We start from the raw sequence: 27190 nt of genomic DNA, 5'->3' as shown, positions 1-27190 counted from the left end.
TGATTCAACTAGTCCTGGGACCGGGGTAATTCGACTAAGATTATTAAAATAAAGATTAATGTATTTTAAGCTACATCTTTGACTACATATTAATAAAATTTTTATAAAAGTATGTTTTAAACACAAACATTCGCTTCGCAGGACCAAACAATACTTCTTTCTGCAAAATTTGTTCATTTCGTGCAAAAACACGTCGAACAAGCCTAGTTTTCGAGATTGGACATGAGGGAACTAAACTTATAACATTTACCACTGAGGAAAATCTTTTTAAAGGAATAAAATTTTGAGTAAATACTAGTCGTTACTAAATAAGTCATACAGTTCCATGCTGTGGTTAGTCTACTATCCCCATCCGTAACAATATTCGATAACAAAGACACATAAACAAAAAAAAATCTGTTGGACTTCATTAAGTAAGAATTACATTTATTATCTAAGTAGAAATCAAATATTTCAGACAATCATATACGATTGTAAAATAAAAACTTTAAGAATAAAAATATTTACTTAGGTATACGATTTCTTAAAATTGTGGTATAACTTCTATCATATCAGATGTGTTCGCAACAAGATGTTACAGCAGACTTAGCGACTCTAACGCTGCTGCGTGCTCAGACACGTTTACGCATGTCTCGCGTGTTTTGTTTTCAATGTAGCCTAAATTGTTCTACTTATCCCTATATTCAACTGACCCCGATCTCCCCTACTCCGAAATTTATCGAGTGCGCGCAGCCTTTCCGCGCACATTCACGCGAGTGTGATCGATGCGTGATCAGTATGCGACAAGAATCTAATCACTTTTTCTTGTTCGAACCACGCGAATAATATCATATTTTTTCTGAATTTTGCTTGTGAGGTGATCGATGCACTATGCGTTCGCGATCGCGATTGTGATGTTGCTTCGCTGCAACATTATCCGTCGTCAAGACGGACAAGATTTCCTTTCGCGAGGTGGACTGTTGTCTGCCAATTAGCAAGATTTCTGTACGCGAGCCTTACGCAGCATTCGCGTCACAATTCAAGATCTGCACTCCGAGTTCGACGACAGGCGCCAGCGCCATTGTCACGTGGTAAGAAATGTTCGAGATTCGTGCGATTAATTCTTCCTCCTTAAAGTATAATTTCTTAATAAAATAAATCTGGTCGTTAATGATAACTTAATCGTTTCGTCGACATTCTTTAACTCCCTATGAGATCCGTTCGGACTCCAGTTGAAGCCGATTAAGCGTTCGTTGAGTACGTACGGTTAATTTAGATCCGATAATGAATAATATCATTATGTAATTAATAGTCATTAATTAAAGAAAGTTAGCTGAGAACATACAATAGCTTTTTTAAAATAAACTGTTCCACTTGGAGTCGCTGCAGCTGGCTATCCATTAGAATTACAAAAATATAATTTGAACACAAGTTATGGGAAACATTTTCCTCTACAAGATTGGTTATGTCTATTTTTATCACAGGACTCATTGATACTGCGAAAGAATATTTGAACGTTAATTTGCCGATTTTAGCGGCATGAAAGCTGACCCGCCGTATTGGAAAACTTAAAATTTTCAACAGAACACCAAACTATAAGATATATCCAAAAATTATTACTGTCGGGCTTTTTGCGAACATCCTTTTTACGTTTATATTGTCCAGTGAAAGAAACATTTATTATTTTCATTCTAGGTCAATGGCAAGGATGTCGCGAACAAGGAGCAGACTGAGAATCTGTTCGCCGAAACGAAAAATGCAGTGACTATTCTCGTCAGTCGATGTGTATATCAAGTTCGTTTTCATCCTTATTATTACAATGTTTAAATTTAACACAAAATTTAATAAACATAAAAATATTGAATATGAAATAGAAAATACAAAGAAAATTTTACGAGATTTAAAAGCATTTCAGAACATTATGTTTCCTTTTTGAGCAAAATATTTAACTTTAGTGTAATATAGATTGATTATGATACTTCCAAAAAATAACTACACTTTTCTTACATAAATAAAAGGAACAAAAAATATTTTATACATTATTAATTTACTTTTCTTATTTTAGGACGATGAATACGATGATAGACACATCTATCATCAGGTGAGTCAAATTACATAAAGCAACAAAAAAGCAACCTATGTTTGCGCGTGGTATAGACATCTATTTATCATGAATCATGATTTTACTTCAGGATTCGCCATCGCTTTCGCTCCAAAACCTACCAGCATATCAGAATAGTATGATCGAACAACTGATCCAGCAACAGCAACAACAAACGGAGGAACGTATTAAAAACAGTGAGGTAGACAATTGCATCTTGAAAGCGCCTCCACCCATACCATCTCATACTCAGCAACAACAGCAACAACCACAGCAGCAGCAACTGCCGCTATCGCAACAACAGCAATCTGTTAATAACTTTTCTACAAATTTATCATCCACGTGCTCATCGCAGAGCTCACACAAATCCGCGGGCAAGAACGCGACCTTGCCAGAGCATCGTACAGAAGAATGCAATAAGCAATGGATGCAGGAATCGCTGAAGGATTGTTTAAAGAGACTCGAGGATATATCTCTGTGTGATCAGCAATCGAGTCCACTAGAGGCAACACCGTTATCAGTGAAGCTCATTGGGGCGTACTCGAGTCACGTGTGGAGTGATTCCGAGCACATCTATGAAACAATTCCAGAATCAGATAGCGAGCCAATCTACTCATCGCCATACGAGCACCGTCAACAACATTGGACGCAACAAACAAATCATCCCATGACAACGCAACATAACGGAACTGTACAGAACTATTTGACCAGCGGTCAGCAAAATCAGAAATGGCATTCTTCCTCAAAGAGCAACAGTTCCGGCGAAGAAAAAGATAGCTCAAGCGCTTATAACACCGGTGAATCCTGTCATAGTAATCCTTTAACTTTGGAGCTGCATGAGGGTGAGAAGGATCATTATAAGAGCACACTGGTATTATGCTCGCCGAAGATGCCACAGCAGCAGAAAATCGGTTGCAATTGTCCCATGCTAGTGACGCCAACCGCAACGTTCGCAATGACAAAACAATCATCAAAAATTCAAAATATAAAGAAGAACTCATCGTCGTCGCATCATCACAGAGATCGCAACGAACCTTCGTCGATGAACATCAACACTATGGCAGCTGATACTATGTACACGAACGTGGCAAATTTACAACAAACAATGATGCTTCAACAGCAACTATTCAAACAAGCACTCAATCGCAAAAACTTCATGACATCTAAAGAGATGTTTACAAGTGGTGTGAAGAAACCCAAGTCGTATGATAATTTTCAAGCTCCAAATCTCACACAATATCAGTTCGTTGGTAGTCAACAAGTATGCACGTCTACTACTTGGATACCAACAGAAGATAAAAGCGAGGTGCAAATGGAATGGAAAGTGAAGAGGAGAGCGGACGGGACGAGGTACATTGCCAGACGGCCAGTCAGGAATCGGATACTTCGGAACAGAGCAATCAAGATAACAGAAGAAAGAGCCGGTCACACCACCGAAGACGATACTATGTCGGAAATGAAGGTAAATACCAATTGATAATAATCGATTTGAGTCTTTTTCCGAGCAAAATTTGAAAATAGTAAAGTTTTATTTCTTCAAATTTTACACGTTTTAAATATAATCGATACAATACAAAAATCTTTAAGTATCATTACTCTTACTGAGGGAAAAAAAAGGTTGGATATATTAGGAGTGTGATTTAGTTTTGAGGAGTTTTTTCTTAACAATGATTCATTTAAACAACATATCACGTAAATAATTGTTATATGATCAACATTTAATTTTCTAGTTTTAAAGTGGATCGTGTTGGATTTTCGTTTAATAATGCTTGCAAATCTGGATTTTCCAACTTTTGTCGTTAATATTGAAAATCGACTTCGACAGAATCAATATTTACATGTCTTAATTGATGGAGCAACATCATCATAAATTTCTATCAGAATTCTATAACCTTCAGCCGCCGTTTCTTCTAATTAAAAATAAAAGCAACACATATCGAAAATACTTTTTAGGAAGATCCATTTTTTAAATGGTGTAAACATGATGTTTACTGCGTCTATTATTAGTAAACGATTAAATATCATGGAGTAATATTAAAGTATTAAGAAATAATAGCTGTGATTAGAATGTTTTCGACAACACTGATATTAATGATCTCTTAGAAAACCTTCAAAACTAAATCACACTCCTAATATCGCTGAACATATAAAAGAAAGCAGGTAATTTGTTGCAAATAGAGTAGTTTGTCTGTAACACAAAATTATTTTTTGTTTGTGCGGAATCACTATTAATATAATATCTTTTCTTTTTTAAATACATTGCAACTGGCTGCTTTATCAAAAGCCAAAATTAAATGAATGATATTTTATAAAAATAACAATTTTTTTATTCATACTTTTTTTTAATTATAAAAACATAGTGTACAATATAATTATAAAACATAGTGTACACTCCTTTACGTATAATATGTATATCATAAAAATATTTGACAGGTTTTAGGTTTAACACGCTGTTATTATTATTATTGTTGTTATTGTTATTATATAAAAGTTCTTATTTCAATAGTTGCTGCTATACTGACACTGTGATGATGGATTGTATTATATTTGTCTTTCACCCTATCTCGCTCAGTCAACGCAGTTGATGAAATGAATATCTACGGATCACGTATACATAGATGTTTTCGTTCATATTTGAAAAATGATTCTTCAGAACATAACTATATTATACATCATTGTTTTCAGCGTAAAATGTTCTTTAATTTGCGTTATATAAAAATTAAAAAATTTTTTTAAATAGGGATGGGAAATAAAATAAAGAAATAATTTTAAAAAATTTGATTATAGTTGTAAAGTACTCCATGAAACCATTCAATTTTCATTCTGAAAATTTTTTCCTCTCTCTTAGTATCTAATAGTTTCGACGATATTTGCTTCAAAAGAAAAAACCCATTTTTTTGAAGGAATGTTTCACCTCCTAAAATTATAATTCCGCGCGAACAAAAAATAGTTTTGTGTTACAAATAAAACTACTCTATTGCACACAAAGTTTCAAAATTTTTTGAATTTTTGAGTTGCTTAGCGTCCCTTGTCAGTCCCTTGTTAGAGCCGTCGTACATAAATTGACGTAAAGATATATAATAATAAACAACTTATTGTTAGTATAACCGTATAATGTGTGAATACACAATGAGTAAAAAGCAATGCCTGTACCAGCAATTAGATCTTAAGTGTGTTAAATAATTTTATGTGAATTTATATACCATGTTTGTAGTCTCTCAAATTGCGAACCGAGGTTTTTGCGAACTTATAAGGAACGTTTCACAACTATCCACTGATTTGATTTTCCATGAAATATGTTGTTAAATACAAAAATTTAAGAAACACATATTTTTTTATACGTGCGCTAACTCATGTTTAAGAAGTGAAACACTCTTTTGAAAAAAGACAGTATTTCCCTTTTGAGCCGAATATCATCGGAAGTATAAAAAATGGAAATTAAATTTTTAAATAAAATTTGTGAGTTTGCGGTTTCAAGAGTACTTTAAAGTTATTAAAAAAAAATTTTCTTAATTTTTTTGTTTAACAATATATTTCCATCACCTAAGTTTTTTCAAATTTTTCAAATTTTTTTAAACAAATTAAAGATTATTTTTTCCAAATTCAACCATGTATAGTAAAGTTATATAATATTATAACATAGCCGGTTCTAACTCACTATATGTGCGTATATGTGGTATGTATGTGTGAGTGAGGGGTCAGGAAGAGGAAAGTGCATCACAGACACTGGATCCGAGGGAAGAAGAAGCGCAGACTGTGTTAGAAAGGGAAGGAGGGTTTTGTTCCTTCTTTCTCTTTCTTATCTGTTGTTTTCTCTCTCCCATTCATTGTAGGATGCACTTCTCTTTGCCTCACCCATTGCGGTCCTATACTTACCATATTATTCGCACTTTCCAACTCTCACGTTTTCTTTTCTTCCTGCTCATAATTTCATTAAATAAATATGGTATTTTTATGACTATTTATGATATAATGTAGTTAAAACTAATTATAATATTTTAATTTTTAATACAATGAAAAAATAACGACAAAATACAAATGAGCGTTAGGAGTTAGCGCTGGATATTATTATATATTGAGCAATGTTAACTGATACCTATTAATATGTCACAAATTCAATTTTGTACGTTTCGGCTCAATATTTGAACCATCTTCAGCAATAAAAAATTACTGCTTATCACATTATAAAATCTATCGAACTGCGTCTCATACGATCGTAGTTCCGACCTCCAATAATGCTGTCGCAGTGGAAATATGGTGAGAAATAACCATCTTCAACATAATCTAATGTTGTGCCAATCAATTGTTTAGTTGAATGGCAGATAGTGAAACTCAAGCCCATCTCCAACAACGATCGCATCCAAGCATTGTCAACCCATTATAACAAATTTAAAAATCACGATGTCAAAGTTAGATTGAAAAATAATTTAAGTAAAAGAGAGTCATTCGTTGAGATGTTAGTCATATAATATCCCAAAATTTTTATTTTTTAATTTTTTAATTTAAATTAAAATATTAAATTTTATTAAATTTATAACATAAAAATTAATTTAAATTTTTAAATAATATACTACAAATGGCCGAGCCATTCTAATTATCGAACTATTATTAAACTATTATTAAACTGTTATTGAGTAGCTATCGAATACTTATTGAACTGTATACATACTATTACTGAACAGCTATCATTATTGATAGATTCTTAATTGGAGGGAAAGGGGGAAGACTCATTTCCACTCGCGAAAGAAAAAGAAGAACGTGCAGGTCTTGAAGTTACGTGATAAGTAGATGATGTTATAGAAGTAAGCGAAAAAAAAAATATTTTAGGATTGTGGAGGAAACTCAGAAAGAAATAAGGAATAGAATTATAATTTTTTATTATTCAATTTTTATTTGAATAATTTAATTAACTTATTTAAAGAAAAATCATGCGCCTTTTTATCATACATAATTCTAAACCGCTGAATAGAAGTAAAAGAAAAAGAGGATTGAAAATGATTTAAAAAATTGAGTAATATTATATTTAAGTATCACATTTTATACATTTTTTTAATAAAACATGAATTTATTTCTTACTTTAAGTGTATAGTGTACAGCGCAGTGTATACAATTTTATTTGAAGAACATATTACCAATTCGTACTTTATGATTGAAATTCTATCATAAACTTCATACAATTCTTTTAACGCATCGCATTTATTATTAATAAAATTTTGACGTATAATAGTCACAAATTATTGAAATGTACTTTCTTGCACGCGATTTTATTAAAAAGATACAGTAAGTACTTATTTTACGACTTTTATGGATTTTAACAATAGAACGAGCACAATTTTAATAATATTTTAATAATATAAGTCGATCAGCCGAACGCGCTTTCTTATTAAGTAATTTAATATTATGAACATGTAGAAGGAATGAAGAAGAGATTAGGGAAAAGATAATTTTTCAAAGCAATATATTTTTAATATAGATTTGTTTATTGTTTAATGCAGCATGTACAATATAATCTTTGGCATTTTGAGACGTGTTCGGAGTTCAAAGGATTTTCACGAAGGAGTTTTATAACAGTGGTAGCGATATAGAAATTATCGAAATTCAAAATCGTGTTAAGTTTTTTATTTAATTATCAAGTATCTACACATGTGTTATTTTTTCGGAATCTTACAATCGAATTCCTGGCTTTTCTACTCGCGAGAACGTTCGCTCATTCCATGCTCTGTCCCAGAATTTTCTCAATAAATGAAAATATTTCAGCAAGTCGTTACAATTTACCATTACCTTTATGTTATTCAAATAAGTTCATTCAAACCGCGAAAAATCATAATTCCTCTCCTTCTTGTCGTGTCTATCCGGTTCGGATGTAAGTTACCATCTGGGCTATCATCACTTTGTTGGCCGTCGCTCTGAATAGTCCCGAGATCGATCTCCCGAACCAAGTCCTCAAGTTTTTCAACCAGGATATCCGTTTCCTGTCCTCTTTTGCCATAGATCTTACCCTGGAGGATGCACTGCAGTAATTAATATCTAAACTCGTTTCGCATAATGCCTAGGTATTGCAGTTTGCATTTGACAGTTTTGGGTACTCTCTTTGTACATCCGACGCAGGTCATCCTTTGCGTTCAAGATACTCGCAGCATTCTGCGGTAGAGCCACATCTCAAAAGCTTCCAGGCTCTCCGTCGCTTCGGTTAAAGTCCGCGACTCAACTCCATAATAGAGGACCGAGAAGACGTAGCACCTCAGGAATCCGACCTTATTCATACTTATTGTAAATTGTGGCTTTTCAGGCCACTTCTGTTGAAGACGGCTCTGGACTTCTTTATCCAACATCTGATCTCCTGTGAGTGATCTCACTGGTCATTGATACATTGGTACCAAGATATGTGTATTTGTGGACTCTCTCAATATGATTCCCATTGATGTTCAGGTGGTCGTACGGGATATAATCTTACTGATATCATTAGTTTGATTTTATCCACATTAATATCTAGATATCCTATTGCTGATTGACCAGTGTAACTCGTATGAGTTTTTGCAAGACCGCTGAATTATCAGCGAAGTCATCTGCGCATCTGATGTTATTGAGTCTCTGCCTATTGAGAAGGATTTATGCCTCAGAGTTCTCAATAGCCTCCCGAAATATAAACTCTGAATAAATGTTAAAAAAAAGAAGGGACAGTATACAGCTCTGTCCCTCAGGATTCTAACCAGCTCTATATTCTCGCTTTGTTGCTTAATAGTGGCTTCTTAGTTCCAATACAGGTTCACGATCACTCTCACGTCCTTCTTATCCAGTCTTATACTCTGTAACACCTCATCTTTAAGTGTTGGACTTTGTCGAATGGTAGTCAACGAAGCAAGCATACACATCACTGCTCATGTCTCTGCACCTTTGGAACAGAATCCGGAAGCTGAACAAAGCTTCTCGAGTTCCAACTGCATTTCTGAAACCAAAAAATTATAATTACAAAATACGATTTATAGTTAAATAATTTGATACATATATTTCATTCTGATTTGCGATATGTTGCGAGGAAAGAAACTGGCGCAAATTGTCATAAGAAACAGTAGAAGCATTTAAATGCTTCTATTATTTCGCTGAAATGTTGTGTGTGTAAGCAACGTTGCATGCGGCATATGTGTTGGACAACGGTACATGACTTTCTCTGAAATTCGACGCATTTTTATTTTATACAATCGTGATGACAAAATGTGTCGCTATAATCTAAATCATAGATTATTAGTTCACATTCTAATAGAATTCTTATCATAAATTTTACGCAAAGTGTTCGCAGCATCGCATAAATTTATTAGTAATATAGTTTTGTCTTAAAAATAGTACAAAATATTTGAATTTTTCACTAACACCGCACATTGACTTAATTTATAATACGCATGATTGACACATTGCTCAAGCAATAATTTAATCCTTAAATAAGAAAAGTACGAGGACAAGTCAATAAGTTCTTAGAAAATCTGTCACAGGACACTCGCAGTGTCATGTCACATTACTTTTTGACAAGTAGCATCTTTCAGCTGATTACTGTCAAATTTTGAACGGAATTCATCGCGTGGTTTCATTTCTGTAGATGATTAAAGCGAACAAACTTCATATTTTTTGTAAAATGGAAAAAAAAACGAGTTTCGTGCAGTGATCAAACATCTACATATGAAAAGTTTAATGGCGAAAGAAATCAAAGCCGAGTTGGATAATGTTCATAGCACATCTGCACCAGCGTTTACGACTGTATACAATTGGGTGAATGAATTTAAACGTGGTCGTACATCCACATGTGATACACTTCGTTCGGGACGTCCAATTGAGGCTGCTACGCCAGAAATCATTGATAAAGTCCACAATATTGTTTTGGCTGATCGACGAGTGAAAGTACACGAGCATGTTGAGGCCACAGGCATAGTGATATCACATGGCACAGTGATTTCAATTTTGCACCGCCAGATTTAGCCCCATGCGACTATTAGACATTTAGCCCAAACCTGAAGAAATGGTTCGGAGGAAAGAGATTCACCACCAGAGAGTAGCTCATCGCCGAAACAGAGGCTTATTTTGAAGGCTTGGTCAAATCATATTATTTGGTCGGCTTGAAAAAGTTGAAGAATCGTTGGAGCAAGTGTATTGAGCTGAAAGGAGACTATGTTGAGAAATAAAAATGAATTTAAAAAAATGTGTTTTACTATGTTTTTCTAAAAACTTATTGACTTGCCCTCGTAATTATACTACATTTGTCAGAGGTATATAACACAACATAAGATATACTGTTTCTTTATAACTTCTTTAAATGTCTGTTTGTACGAAAACATTTCTTTTATATAGTTTTTCTCTTATCTGTCTTTTCTTGTAAAGAGGATTCTATGAAGAAAAATAGAAATAACGTTATACAAAATAATACTAAAATAAAATCAAGTAACTTTGGGGATAATTATAATATTACAACTGCCCTCTAGGCATCGGTGTTATTAGGTGTTGGAATTAATTCGTAGCGTTTTACAAGTGATGGGAAGTACTTTCATTAATGTATTTTTTAATGCTCATGTGAAATAAATAACATTCTTTCATTAAAAAACGCTACGAATTAATTCCAACACCTAATATTATTGCTCCTTAATAATATTTTATGATTTACAGTAAATTTTTTAAATATAGACTTAGATAAAAATCAACCCAAATGTAAACCATCAACAGAGATAATCATTAAAACATATTATGATAATACTTTATGTCTTCATTATAAAGAAAAAAAAATATTTTAGATTTTGTGTACGCAATAAAACTTACTTAATGCATGAAAAAAATAATTTCTGCTCCTACACTCGTGCACGTTCCGCGAAAATCAACATGTAACGAACGATTCAATGCTAATCTGTCTACAGAATTTTACCATGCAGCCGCACACACGTATCTATTATAGTTCAAGAAATATTAACGATGTTACTATTGTCCCATGTTACTTTTTTCCCGGTCTCCCCCACTCTCCATTTGCTGAGACATTATTTCTATATAATTTTTGTTTATACAGCAGAGAATTTGTTTTGATCAGATAAAAACACAAATTCTCTGGTTTGAAAACAAATTTTCTATTGTAAAAACAAAAAATTATATAGAAAATATTTTGTGTTTTTATAAAATCCTATTTCGTTTTCATACGTTTGCATATTTATAAAAATATTCTTTTTTTATTCAAATCATATGAAATTATTTAGTCCGAATGAGGTAACAAAGAAATGACTTCCTTATATACATGATGAGAATATTGAGATGGATGAATATTACATCAGTAATCGAGTAATTATTAAGTAATGAGATTGCCGCATGGATTTGTTAATGGTAATTACATTGTGTTACTAAAAGTAAATTATGTTGGATTGATATAATATTGATATAATATTGATTGATAAAACTAATAATAAGTATAAGGTTACGAGCCAAGCAAGGTCTTAATACTGTGTTATTATGAAACAAAAGTTTATTATAACATACGTTTCCTAATTGGATCATTCTCAATGTTGAAACTAATACAATTAAAGAAAAATGATTTATTTAAAAGAACTAACATGATAAACACATAAAATAATTTAAACGATAATTATAATAATATCTATATAAACTCATTGTAGTGTATGTAAAATTTCTATTATAGATGGTATTGAGCGTTGTTCAGTACATCAATGTGAGAAATTAGATGCCAAAAAATTCAGATAAAAATTTGAATGTGTAGAAAAATTACGGCGTATGTGGTTATCAACGACTATCTTATAAAATGACTTTAAAGACTCGCAAAGGTTAACAATTGCACTCTCAAACTGATAGATGATCCAATTATGAATATTATCTAGAAATATATTGTTTAGAAAAGATTGTATAAAATAGTATGCTAAATTAAATGTAAGTCATTATATAAAATAATTTTCTCAACTCATAATCAAAATTTCGCAAAAATGATGTTTCAATTATATAAATAAAATAAAAAATTGTATATCTAAAGATAAAACAGTTACATAGGTAAAATTGAAACTTGTATATATGACAAAAAACTTTAGATAAGAATGAATGTAAGTCGCTAGTTAAAATAATTTCCTGAATTCATATACAAAATTTCATAATAATGTTTCAGTTATATATATAAATCGAAGAAAATTATATATCTAATAATAAAACGAGGTTATATTACATGATTAAAATTAAAACTTATATATATAACGAATATCTTGAGATATCTTGAGTTATTTATAAAGGTTAAAAATATTATAAATACATGAACAAACAGTTAAAAATACTTATTGAACAATTAAAAGTAAAAAATAAAACTAAAACAAATAAAAAGTGAGAAAAGGGGGATAAGATGACGACCTTAAAGTTTGTCGATTTTTCCTAATTTCTGTGGTAAAGAGATTGATTTATTTTTTTTTCAAGTTCACTACAGTCTTAGTTATTATTTGTAAAAATTATAAAGTTGTTAAATAAATTACAATTCTTTAAAATTTAATTTTTTTAATGACAATTTCGTTATCTTGCCTCTATATGTGGATAAGATGACTTTTAGTAGAAGATGACGAAAAGTCAATTTAAGTTAAAAATATACTTTTTATGGACAAAAAAAGATTTATTATGATATGTTTATGTTGCTTTTATATATTATAAGAAGTTTTAGGGAAAAATATAAACAAAATAAAATCTTTATATAATTTATGAAAATAAAATTATTGAAAAATGTTAACATTAACATAATTATATTTATGTATTATATGTACTATATGTAGTAATTACGTAATAAACTTAATAGTAAAATATACCTACTTACTACTGTGTATAGTAAAAAAAGTAAGATTTAAATAAAATTATTAAAGAACATTAGAACTAAACTTGGATGTCACAATTATGTCACATGAAATCTAATATCTTAATATCACACAGAAAAATGTTCATAATTAGCCTTATTTTAATCAAGTAGGTATTTTATATGAGACAACGTGAAAGTTATATTATAAAATATAAATGTTAATTTTTGATTGTGATATTATGAAGGTATTATGGAAAACTGTGTAATATATAGGAACAATGTATACATATTATATAATTCTTCTCTTCTTCAGAAATGTCTATATTATAGTCATATTGAGTGTATTGTAGGATAAAGATTTGACCTATGAGCATCAAATTATTTATTATTTGCGTTGCAAAAACGTCATGTGTGGTCACGCGTGAGTACATAACCTATAATCTGCTTCAATGAGAGCGTCATCTTACCCATACAGGACATTCGTTATCTTACCCATAGTTTCCATATATTTCTATTTAATAAAACCATTGTAATGTGAAAAATAAAAAAATATTAATATATTATTGTATATATTTGCTTTTAGTTATACAATATTGCAATTTTATTTAAAAAATGAATATTTACTATAATTATATCATTCCTCATATACTCGTACAAATACTGTAAAATTACAAGTGAATGCATCCAAACATATTTCTTAATATATTATCTATTTTTGTAGTAGGATTGAATTCAAACTATAAAAAAAAACTTATATAAAAAACTAATGACTAATGACCACATACGTCGTAATGTTTCTACACATTCAAATTTTTATCCGAATTTTTTGATATCTAATTTCTCACATTGATATACTGAACAACGCTCAATATCATTCATAATGGAAATTTTTACATACACTGCGTTTATATAGATATTATTATAATTATCGTTTAAATTATTTCATGTGTTTGTCATGTTAGTGTTCTTCAAATAAGTCGTTTTTTTTAAATTATATTGGTTTCAACATTGAGAATGACCCAATTAGGATCGAAACGTATGTTATAATAAACACATATAAAAAATAAGAGCATAAAAAACCACAGCACAAGTTATAGTTTGTGATATTTAATTATTATTACATTAATTAAAACATTAAACGTTTCGGCCACAATCTGGCCATCTTCAGTAATTCAATAATATTCTTAAAACGCAGAGTTACATCTAGTTGATATTAAATTCAACAGTCGAGAATTGTAATTAAATAAACATGTTCTTTTATATGTGAAGATGCTTCATACAGTAATCTTACAACGTCAATCAAGAAAAGTGTAGAACAAGAATTTCCAGATTCTAAATAAAATTGTATATATTAAAATCTTCTAGTCGGAATGTAAAGAAATAGAATCATTACCTGTTTTACAGCAAAAAAACCAAACGATGAATCTCGAGTATTTCTTTTACACAGTTAGAATTTTGTCGTGACATTATGTGTTGTTATTTGTCCTATCATATATTTTACCACTATTTATATATCTGAGTCAAAAATTTTTAGAAAGTTCTAGAATTGTTTATTAACGGAAAGAGACATCCTTCTTTAGAAGAGGAAAATAAACCTCAGGCAAACCTTCCGTGTCACTTTGCTTATTGATACCACTTGTTTGTCTTTTTATATGTATCATTTCCGAAATTCTTCTTTTCGCTAAAGATTGTTCTATATCTAAAATTCTTATATTATCCCAATCTAATTCATGCATCTCATTCATACGGTGACGTGAAACCACAGAAATTTCGGAAGAAGGTTTTCTTATATCGGCCTTATGTTCTTTAATCTGAGTTTTTAATTTCCTTTTAATTGTCCTGATATTTTAATTACTAAAGCGAATAAAGGGAATACCACCGTAATTATGAGTCGAGATAGCTATAAAGAAAAAATGTATGAGATTTTTAATGATCATACTACATACGATTCAATCAAAAAAGATCCCACTAAGAAAATAACTGTTGAAATTGGTAAATTATTAAAAAATTGGAAAAATAAGGGGTACATTGATTCTAATTTATATAAAAAATTGTACGTTTCGGACGGCGAACTTCCGAGATCTTACGGTTTGCCAAAAATTCACAAAAAAGGTCACCCTTTAAGATTAATTGTCAGTTGTATTAATAGTGCTTTTTATCCACTGGCGACTTTCATAAAAGAAATCATTGACAATAATAATATAAAAAATTTCAGTTTTGTTAAAAACAGCTTTGATTTAGTAAATAAACTCAATGGTAAAGCAATTGATACAAATTTTAGTAATATATCATTTGACGTGGTCTCCATGTACACGAATATTCCGTCCGAATTAGTATCAAAAAGCATTGAACGTAGGTGGAATTTTATGGAGAATAAGACTTCGATTCCTTTACATGAATTTATCAAAGCAATTATGATTATAATTAATTCTACATTTTTTAGTTTTGATAATAAAATATTTAAACAGATTTTTGGCATGCCAATGGATTCTCCTTTGTTTCCCATACTGGCGAACATTGTTTTACAAGATTTTGAACAAGAAATCATTACCAAGAATAACATTAATTCATTTTTTTATTTTCGTTATGTGGACGATATTGTATTAGCTATACACAAAGAAAAAGTTGAAGGAGTTCTAGAATTGTTTAACTCATATCATGAAAGGCTTAAATTTACTATGGACTTTGGCGATGATAATGGCATACATTTCCTAGATGTTAAATTAATGAGACAGGAAGGAAATATCATCTTCGATATTTATAAAAAACCTACTAATTCTGGGAGATATCTTAATTATTTTTCGAATCATCCGTTAGAACACAAAAGGGGAGTTATTATTGGGCAATTTGATAGAATTCTATTCTTATCCCATCCTAAATTTCATGAAAAAAACATCTCTGAATTAATTCACACGTTTCTAAATAATGATTATCCTTTAAAGTTTATATTTTCTACAATAAATAATAGAATTAAAACGTTGGAAAACAGAACTAATTTAGATCAAAATCGTAAAGAAATTAATAATGAATGTGACTCTAATGTTACTTCAAAAAAATTTTTCACGATACCATATTTGGGCAAAGTTTCGGAAAAATTTTAAAAAACTTTCACATGTGTACGGTTTTAATATAGCTTCTAAACCTATGAATAAATTGAATACATTTATTAAGACAGGAAAGGATTCTTTGCCTAAGGATGACCAATGCGGAGTAGTTTATAAAATTAATTGCTTAAACTGTGAATCGTCTTATGTTGGCCAAACTAAAAGGAAATTAAAAACTCGGATTAAAGAACATAAGGCCGATATAAGAAAACCTTCTTCCGAAATTTCTGTGGTTTCACGTCACCGTATGAATGAGATGCATGAATTAGATTGGGATAATATAAGAATTTTAGATATAGAACAATCTTTAGCGAAAAGAAGAATTTCGGAAATGATACATATAAAAAGACAAACAAGTGGTATCAATAAGCAAAGTGACACGGAAGGTTTGCCTGAGGTTTATTTTCCTCTTCTAAAGAAGGATGTCTCTTTCCGTTAATAAACAATTCTAGAACTTTCTAAAAATTTTTGACTCAGATATATAAATAGTGGTAAAATATATGATAGGACAAATAACAACACATAATGTCACGACAAAATTCTAACTGTGTAAAAGAAATACTCGAGATTTATCGTTTGGTTTTTTTGCTGTAAAACAGGTAATGATTCTATTTCTTTACATTCCGACTAGAAGATTTTAATATATACAATTTTATTTAGAATCTGGAAATTCTTGTTCTACACTTTTCTTGATTGACGTTGTAAGATTACTGTATGAAGCATCTTCACATATAAAAGAACATGTTTATTTAATTACAATTCTCGACTGTTGAATTTAATGTCAACTAGATGTAACTCTGCGTTTTAAGAATATTATTGAATTACTGAAGATGGCCAGATTGTGGCCGAAACGTTTAATGTTTTAATTAATGTAATAATAATTAAATATCACAAACTATAACTTATGCTGTGGTTTTTTATGCTCTTATTTTTTATATGTGTTAATATTAGAATCACGTTAGTTTCAAGATATATGTTATAATAAACTTTTGTTTCATAATAACACAGCATTAAGACCTTGTTTGGCTCGTAGTCCTATACTTATTATTAATTTTATAAATTATTTGAGCCTTTTTCTTATTGATTGAGTTCTTTACAAATTTTAATTTATTATAATTTGGAGAGGATTATTAGTATCTCGGATTATTGCAAGTTTAAAAACATAATCGGCATATAATCAAAGTTCTAAGATAAATGTATTATATATATTCTTCGAAACATAGTATTGAGACAAATCTAGATTGTTATCATGCAGTGATTCGCATTTGAATTCCTCCTCGGTTCCCCAGTCGACTGGCAGATTGCGCCAAAAATAGCCATGTTGTGGGAATATGTGACTCGATTGACGAGTCTAATTCTCAAGACAAGCCCACTCTTGTCATGTGACGTGATGTAAGGTGTAAAGATCGACCACTTTGCTCGTAATTAGTAACAATGAATTTATTCCAGGAACACGTATGAATACGACCGTACAGGATGAGTGCCGTCTATCTGACTTCTTATTTTTCTCTGACGCTGCTTGTAGGCAACTCGCAACCTACAAAGTCCCTAGGCTTCCTCCGCTCGCTGCGCTAGTGAGGCATTGAGAACGTAGTTCCCTACAATGTAATATCACATTTTAAGAAATTTGAGTTACAAAATTTTTTTGTAAGTTTTATACATTTTTTATGTTTTTGTTATACCTCATTTTTTTCATTATGCAATAGTTTTGTGTGCATATTTATTATTCTGTAAGCAACTTTTTTTCTGTTGTGTATTATTTTACCACATTACCATTATTTATCATTATTTTGGAGAGTATCGTGGAAAAGATTAGATAGTTTACAATGGATTATTTTGATGTGAACAATAAACTATGGTTCAGACCACACACATAATCTTTTTTACAATAACCTTTAAAATAATAATTTATTGTGGTAATTATTTAGAATACGGCCTCTTCCCTCACCTATAATCTTAATAAAAATATACTCAACACATTTTCACTAAAAACGAAAGAATCTGGCAGAAAAACGCGGCGATTAGCCTCATAAATCGTTACCATCTTATAATTATTTATTTCCTAAAAATAAATATTTTAAAATATATTAAAACTAAAATAATCCCAACAATTCGCAGTATAAAATATGTAGTTCATTATTAAAAATAGCATGGCTCATTGTGTACACATCCCTTGTACACAATGAACCACTTCCCGTTTCTTGAAATAATCCAAATTGTAGTTAAACTTACAAAAATAACTTCAGAGTTATTGTTTATAGGATGCAACTGAATTCATAAACTGTATGCCAAAGATCTTCAACTCAATAATTGAGAAAGATATAAGCCTCTGAAATTTAATGGTACATTCCGATGTAAAATTTTCAAAAAAATCGATTTTTTTTATTGCATATTTTGATTGTACAATATTTCAAGAATAAGAACTATTAAAATTTTAGAAAGAAATTCGAAGAATTAACGATTCTACAGCCAAAATTTCTTTTTGTCCAGTCAAATATTTGAGGAAATTAAAGGCTTACTTTATGGATCAGGAATCGCTGATTAAATAGCTGGTAAACAGTTTAATTATCATTTTATTAAAAAAAAAACTTTAAATGCATTTTTCTCGAAACATTGTTTTTTGGGTGGTTGATACGATTTCGGAAAAACTATCGACCGATTTTAAAAATTCTTGCGGCATTGTATTTGTAGATTGACTAGCTATCGCGTAAACTAGAATAAATCAGTTTCACTAAAAATTTTTTATCCAACTTTTTAGAGCGAAAAAAAGCGTTTTTTCACATTACTTTTTAATAACACGTGTCCACTCACGAATTTTCAATATTTTTTAATAATTCTAGTTTACGGGATAACCACGAAAATGAACTTTAAGAAAAAATTTTATTCTTTTATTTTTGGCTATTGGTTCTCAAGATATGTCAATCGTTATTTTATTTTTTCAACTCTGCGCCTCTCAATTAATTTCTTGGAATTTTGGAATGAAAATATTGCTGCAAAAATTTTTTTTTATATTGACATATTTTTATATGACATGTATATTAATATATGTATAAATATGTATAAATATGTGAAAAACTAGAATCATGTTTTATAGTTTTCTTTAAGAAAAATTCCAAACAGGCCTTATTTTTAGTATGATTACATCAGAATGTATCTTTAAATGGTTCATTTGTTGGACCATTTATCCTACATGTATATGACGTCAAATGTTTATTATTACTCTCCAACACAGTAACCTTGTTATTTAATAATTATCCGATTACTGATGAAATATTTAACTAAATCTTAATATTCTCATCATATATATAAGAAAGTCATTTTTTCGTTATCTCGTTCAAATTAATTTGAAAAAGATTTAATTCTCGTTCAAAACGTTAGCAAGGTAAAGCTTCAAAAAATGGGCGACCTCACCAATTCCAATGACCTTAGCATATGTTGTCAGATCATGACCCTGACTCCCAACAAATTTGAATTGTTGCATGTTATTCGTTACAAAAGTTATTAACAAATAAAATTTAAATTAAACGAGAATCCTAGCAAACGAGAATGGATTGAAATAGATTAAAATAAATTCAGAATTTCAAAAATATGGATTCATGAATGTTAAAATGAATCCTTTTCAATCCTGCATATATTTTTATTCATTTATAGGAATTGCATAAAGCAAATGTCTATGCTTTCCAATCCTGAATGCATCTTTATTCATTTATGTAAATTCCATAGAGCATACTAGGTGGGGTGAAAAGTAACCTCCTTGGGAATGAAAAAAATTTTTTTCTTATGCAGAATCTCGCCCAAAATATGGCGTGTTCGCTCAGTACTAATCTTTGTAGCATCTGCTAGCTCGCGCACCTTCACTTTCCGGTCAGCCAACACCATTTCATGTATTTTTTTGACATTTTCCTCGGTAACCGCATCGGAGGGCCTGCCGCTGCGGACTTCATCGGTAGTGGAGTTGCGGCCACCACAAAACTCTCGAAACCAATATTTGACGGTGTAATCTGACGGAGTATTAGCCACATAATATTTATCCAACTTTTCTTTTGTTTCCTTCGCCGTTTTGCCTCTCAAAAAATAATGTTTTATGAGAGAACGAAAATCGTTTTCGCAAACACGTCAACAACAATCAGCTCTCAAAACAAAACTAAGGGCAGTATCGCACTGCCACTTGGCATGTCTGCCTAAATATGAACGGACTACAAGGCACCATAAACTTTTTTGCAGTAGTGGCGCATTCTGGCGGTCAAGGAGGTTACTTTTCACCCCATCTAGTATCTCTATGCCTTTCAATCCAAAAATAATATTAGCATTTTCTGTGCTTCGTGAATACTGCTCAATTCAATATTCTAAATACGAAATGCAGTTTTTCAATCTAATTGAATAAAAAAAGTTTTTATTTAAAAATAGACCATAAATGCTACTTAAATTATTTAAAATTATAAGTGGGATATTTTTCGTATTAATCCAACTAAGTTCAAAAAAGTTGTAACGTAAAAATAATTGAGCTATGTTCTTTTGTTTCTATTTGATTAGAAGTAAAATGAATGACCGCTAATATGAACACTCGCAAACCGAACAAAATTCCAATATTACTATACACTGATCACGGCGCGACATCGACCAAACAAGATTAAATTATCCGACACTTACCCAATATTGTCTCATAGTAATGTAACTTGTTTATATTTTATTATATCTGTTAACTGATGATATATTTATTATATCTATATAATTTCATGCACTGATTTAGCTGATTGTATAATAATTGAAGTAGAGAATGAATAACACATTTATCAATTGAAGAAATATAGCGGGTAACGTAGAAGATTCATAATCCCACTAAGGTGCATTTTTTAATACCAATTTGAAATAGTTAATTTCAAATATAATTATTATAAAAGTCTTAGAAATAAAATTATAACCCTTAAATGTGAATGTTTTTTTTTTCAAATATCGAACTAGTGTCAGCTCGGATCCAATTCTATTTCAATCCAATCAATTCATTTTAATGTACGCATTAAAAAAATTTTAATTCATTCTCGTTTGCTGGAATATATATAATTTTCCATTTCTTTTTAAAATGTAATATAAATTCTCTTCCTTACAATAAATTATTTATTTAAAAAAATTTTAAATTAAAAAAACTAACCTAATCCAACCCATTTTTTACTTTCTCGTGGAAATTCCCAAAGCAAAAATTCACATGGATTTATAACATTTCACATGTGGTTGAAGTTTGGAGCGAACCTGGAGCGAAAATTAAAGGAGAACACATTGAAATAACAAACAATTGAAGATCACTCATATGTGTCCAAAAAGTTCCAATGTATGTCCAGACAATTAAAGATCGCGTTCTGTAGGAAAATATAAAAATACTAAAGTAATGTTTGATATCACTGACGACAGAAAAAAAGTAATTCATTGAGATAACGGTCACAGAATCCTCCGAATAATGACGAAAGCCCGCGGACATTCGCTCGAAAATTTCCTACGCTTGTCTCAGTGTCCGGAATCAAAATCTAAAAGTACTGGTGTAATGCTTGAGATTACAGACGAATAAAAAAAAAATAATTCGTTTAGATCGTGACCGGAAACGCTCTGAATGGCAAACGCCCGTGCGTTCCATATGTACGCTTATAAATTTTCTACGTGATATCAATCTTCAAAGCGCGGTACTTTTTGCGAATCAAATTGTTCGTTTTCGCAATCTTTTTAGCTATTTTCTCACAATCTTTGCTGCTGTCTATGTCAACTGATCACATCACGGTATCGCAAAGTCATTAAATTTTTTTCTATATCGCCCATCGGTATCCTTGCCAATCACTAGAAATCCATACTTTTGCTGCCAACATTTACGACCTAAATCGCAGAAATTCTCGTCTTGCCTCCCGGAAAGACGGATCGGGGACTTATTAGTATGCTGTTATAATCCGACAGGGTCTCCATATCCGACATATCCCACTCTGTGACAAGCGCCAGGGCAGACTCATGTCAGGTCGACGATGAACTTCCCCCGCGGGACTCAGGTGCTCCTCCTCCCAATGTAAGACATATTGGTATTCACGTAATCGTTGTACACGCTTTTCAGATTGGTACCCTCCTATTTGAACAGGATAGATCTGCATTATCGCGTTTAAGGTGCTTCGGTTTCTTTGCGTACGTCTGACAGAAATAGAAGCTATCGACGTCCGCGTATCATCCCATTGCAAAGTACTCTTTTATCACGTCCTGCTTGTCACATGCCATGTCATTAAAGATAAAGATGGAATTCGAAAGCGCCTCGCTCGGTGAAATGACATCACTGTTATTGGAGAATGTAAAATAGCCAATTTTTTCGATCGGAAACAAATTCGCCAAGTATCAATATTTTGGCTGTTGCAGCGATATCGAGTATACGTAAACGTTCTCAAATTATACTGCTGCGAGAGTTTGGAAATTATATAGATCTGTTGTAGGACAGATTACCCGAACATATACAAGCAGATTCGGAGGTACAACGATACCGTCGGTGCCTGAAGCATTACAATTTGCCGACTCATCAAACGAATATCGACGATCCGGCGCCTTTGATAAAAAATTGCGGCGAACGCCGTTGAGAGATTTGTTAAATCGTGCGATAAATGCGCTTCCTTTCGAACTGCAAATTCCCGAATATCAGTTTTGCAGTCCGGGAAAAACGATTGGCCAGAGGTGATCGAGGTATTAATCTATTGGATGCTGTGTGTCACAATTACGATATAGCGTATTCGAACAGCGATCTCGCTGAATGACACGCGGCTGACAATATACTCGCCAAGAAGGCGCGGAAACGCATTATCGCGAGAGATCCGACTCTCAAAGAAAGAGCTATAGCAGTTTGGACTATAAACTATAAAGGCCAACTATAAAGGCCAAAATGAAGATTGGCCTTATAGGTTTGAAAACAAAGAAGAAAAAAAAGAAGAAGAAAAAAAGTAAGCGGATACTTGCAACAGTGAAACGCGGAGACGTCCTGCCCATTCTACCGCAGCATTCTCAGGTTATTGGTTGGCGGGGCAACGGGAATCGCCAAGGTCATGAACGATAGCAAAACGGCGCAGCATCAGCTAGAAGAACTGCAATATTATAATCACATCAAGGAAGGCCGCGGCATTTATCTCGCTCTCTACAAGCGCGAACAAAGTATCGCGCGTAGAAAAAAAACAGATATCGATGAATTGTTAAAAATACCGAGGGGAGTAACTATCAACGTGCAACTGCAACAACTTACAAACCGTATGCACTTTAGAAGTATCTTTATACCGTATTTTAGAGGTATCTTTATACGTACTATATTACCGGACGAAGCATGTCGAAACGAGAACGGTATTGTAAATCTAGACAATGCCGAGGGACCCGATATGCATTGGGTAGCGTATGCGAAAAGAAAGAATCGCGTCGTGTACTTTGACAGTTTCGGCAATTTTCGACCGCCGAAGGAACTCGAACGATATCTAGCAAACAGTGTAATCGAATACAATCACACGCCTTATCAGCGTTACAATTAGAACAATTGAAGACAGCTTTGTCTACAGTTTCTGCAGTCGATTGATAAACAATTTAGAAACTGACATTGTGCAGTTTAACTTAGTGCTCGTTCGAAACATGTCGCTGATGTTTACGCTGATCGGTAAGAGTAGCGTCCTTGCCGTGAGTTACTTTCTAACAGCGATTACGAACTTGGTCTGACGGACTTTGAAACATACTATAATCTAGCCAATATAAATTTGACAAATAAGAGTTTTATTATGACAAGAGTTTTATTATGAGGAAATTATCATTCCCAAAGAATCGTATGAATTGCGCGATATAGAGCGCGATGTTATCAGAAGCGAAATTTTACGTCTTCGTGATGCGAAGAGCAAGGAGAATAGTATAATGGCGGCGGTGGCGGTTCTAACCCAGGAGGGTCCTCTGAGCGGGGCGCGTGGGGGTAGACGTAGGCGCAGGGGAGAAGGCGCGTGGGGGTTCTGGTAAGCGCGGGGAAAGGAGGGGAGGCGCGGGAAGTCCCGGCGCTATCGGTGTTTACTATATGATGATGTCGCCATGTTGTGATGTCACATATTATTGGGATCACCGCCACCGCCGCCGCCCAACATTCCACCGCCGCAGATGCTGCCGCCACCGCCGCCACTCCACACCCTGCCGCAGGCGCCAGCACCACCGCCGCCGCTGCGGATCCCGCATCTATCCCAAAATGCGTTGCGGGTCACCATCGTCACACCCATTCCAAAATGCGACGCGGTACTATAACGTGGACTTTTGTCTAGGAGATCGATGGCACACCATCGATGTATCGGCTGCTACACAAAACGCCATCAATGAGGGATAGATGATGAAATCATACTGCATTCTCACAGTTCTTTCTTTCAAGGTCAGAAGCATCGATAATGATATTTATCTAGGAAAAAGAGATCGGATGACACGTTAAGAGAGAGACACCGATAACGATATTTTTTTATAAGAAGAGATCGGTGACACATCGCCGATGCTGCAACCCAATAGGGAGGGTAGACAAAGGGACAAAGAAGTCGCAAATAGAATATACGGGTCATAAGCGCGAGGCATCTCAGTTGGTGTTTTTAAAGATTACCGAATAAGTGTAATGCGAAAAGTGAGATGGTTGACATCATGCAGACGTTAAGGATATGGATGATATAAATGCAGACAAGTTATTTGAAGCAATGGAAATAGAATTTGAGGACATAATGGACGATGTAGAGTTCGAGAATATCGGTAACATTGAGGACAGAGTCGACGTAGCAGAATATATTAGAAATGTGGATGAGAAACAGTTCACGAATATTAGAGACGAAATGTTTGATAAAGTGGAAGTAGATTTTGAGAATATAATGGACCAAGAGTCGTCCGACGAAGAAATGCTATCCGACGATAGTGGATGTGCTAGTGATATGAATGAATATGAAATGGATCGCGTAGAAAAATTTGTGTCGTCTCCAGAAATTCATACATTGAATGCTCGTACTAAGCACTGTGTGATTCACAATTATTGTACAATGGGTGGTTCTTTAACCATATGCACATCATGCATTCGTATAGCTGATTAATGGAGGAATGTATTACGTCAGGGAGCATGAGACCGGTTCTTTTGGTAGGTTAGACGGCAGGTCGTGCATGAACTGCAGACTGCATTTGTACATAATATTCTCGTGCATGTGCCCACTTTGCACACATTAAAAAATAAAAACATAAAAAACGAGCGAGTGGAACGCGGCAAACAGTGCGGCCAAGTCACTATTCTGGTGGAGTGTTTCTCGTGGCTACAACGATGCAACGAATGCATCGAGCAGCTCGAAGAGCTTTGTCGTGCCAAGCGTTCGCGCCTCGCCATTGGATATAGACAATCCGCGGTGGCGAGGATCGCGCAACTCGCGGGTGCAAAGTTGCAATTGGAGCGACGTTTTGTGCACATTGGTGGCGAGTACGCGAGTGGCAAATACGCGAGTGGCAATGAATGATCTCTTGTCTGGCGAGAGATCGACGCCGCGTTTGAGAGTATATTGACAGGTGATAAACTCTAATCACATCGAGCCGCGGCGGTTTTTAGAAGACGCTGGCGATGTAGTGCTCGAGCAAGTGCGAGATGCTGTAGAAAGACATGGCAGTGTAAAAGTGAGCACCGCGTTCAACGGCGACTTTGCGACGAAGGATAAATGTGTTAATAAGAGCATAATTACAAAGAACAGCGAGATATATCGTTGCACCGATATGCGTGAGGTACGAACAATACGTCGTCGAGCCTATCCTAGTATCGCTCGAAAAATTCCAAGAATGCAACAGCGAGTAGGTATTGTCGCGAATCCTCAATTTTGTAGTGAATGTGACTAAGCATAATCTAATGCACGCGAGATGTCACATCGAAGTGCCGCGAGAAATAGCGATGGAACAAGCGATTATCAGTGTTTGTTCGACGGACAATGCATGTTTCGCGTGGTCGGTGATCGCCGCTCTGTATCCGTAGAAAGACATATAATCGGGAATCATTATATCCGCATTACACCGCAGTGTTAAATCTCACGGGTGTCGAATTTCCAATGATATTAAAAGACATTCCGAAATTCGAACGGTTGAACGCGATGTCGATCAACGTGTACAGCATCGAAAATAGACAGATCTTTCCTCTGCTGCTCACCATTGAAAAAGGAGAAGCATGTCAATCTCCTGTACCTACAACATTCACGCAACGACAATATTAGACAATACTTTGCGTGGATAAAAAATCTATCCCGCCTTGTAAGATCACAAATTACTGGGAACAAGAACAGAAAATATTTTTGCGATAAGTGAGTATAAGAAAAATTGATAAAAAAAGAAAACAATATTTAAAAACAGTAAAAAGGAATAAAAAAATTATTTCTCTATTATTTGCAGGTGCTTTCATTACTTCAGTTCGTGCGAAAAATTGCAGTCGCACGAAGTGCCAGAAGATCAACGACTGCGCCATTCGACTGCCGAGCGAGGACGAGAGGTGGCTCGAATTCGACAACTATAACAATCGAGAATGAGTGCCGTTCATCGTCTACGCCGATCTGGAATGCGTCTTACGCAAGACGAAATCCGACAAGGAAGTCGTTGTACGCGTATCAACAGCATGACGTGTTTAGCAAAAGCTACTATGTGCGATGCGTTATCGTCATATTACTTCCGTCGCGATGAAAACTATATAGCGTGGTTCGCGCGACAACTCAACGATTTAGCGCATCGCGTGAAAAATATCGTATCCGGCAATGTGCCTATGGAAACATTATCTAAACAGCAATCGTAGCGCGACGCGTTGTCATATCTGCGAGAAATCGTTCGCGCCGGACGACAGGCGAGTCCGCGATCATTGTCATCTCACCGGTAGATATCGTGGTCCAGTGCATTCGAATTGTAATTTAAATTATAAAAATTCGTTTTATATTCCAGTCGTATTTCACAATTTATCAGACTACGACGTGCATTTTATAATTAAGGAAATTGCTACCGCGTACGATGGACATGTAGATATACTATCGATAACTAAAGAAAAATATATTTCATTCATTAAACCAAAAGCAATAGCACCAAAGACAAAAATGAAAAAAATTTTCAGAAAAATTGCATAAAATTAAAATTCATTGATTCTTTAAAATTTTTAAAAATAAGCTTTGATAAATTGGCATTGTATCTCGACAAAGATAAATT

General features: G+C 33.2%; 1 protein-coding gene and 1 long non-coding RNA gene across 4 annotated transcripts in view; one reads left to right on the top strand and one right to left on the bottom strand.

The window, feature by feature from the left end:
- Slip1 (SLo interacting protein 1) overlaps positions 1–27190 on the top strand; it is a 285185-nt gene that overhangs the window by 190922 nt on the left and 67073 nt on the right. For 2 of the 3 annotated variants that reach the window (XM_087412039.1, XM_087412038.1), the window contains 3 exons: positions 1675–1773; positions 2045–2080; positions 2172–3542. In XM_087412039.1, coding sequence (XP_087268165.1) covers positions 1675–1773; positions 2045–2080; positions 2172–3542 — 1506 coding nt within the window. Of the gene's footprint in view, positions 1–1674; positions 1774–2044; positions 2081–2171; positions 3543–4586; positions 13432–27190 lie in introns of those variants that run through there. The other variant, XM_087412040.1, reaches the window with a different exon arrangement.
- On the bottom strand, positions 9725–22768 carry LOC147907872 (uncharacterized). Its single transcript, XR_015546993.1, has 2 exons — positions 14275–22768; positions 9725–14213 (listed from the first exon to the last, which is right to left on the bottom strand). It is a non-coding gene; the product is annotated as an uncharacterized LOC147907872 (long non-coding RNA).

This window comes from Acromyrmex echinatior, chromosome 12 (assembly GCF_024713525.1).
Source record: "Acromyrmex echinatior isolate Ae372 chromosome 12, ASM2471352v2, whole genome shotgun sequence".
In the NCBI taxonomy this organism is placed as follows: Eukaryota; Metazoa; Arthropoda; class Insecta; order Hymenoptera; family Formicidae; genus Acromyrmex; species Acromyrmex echinatior.
Note: the sequence above shows the minus strand (reverse complement) of the source record. Positions and strands in the feature narration are given on the sequence as shown.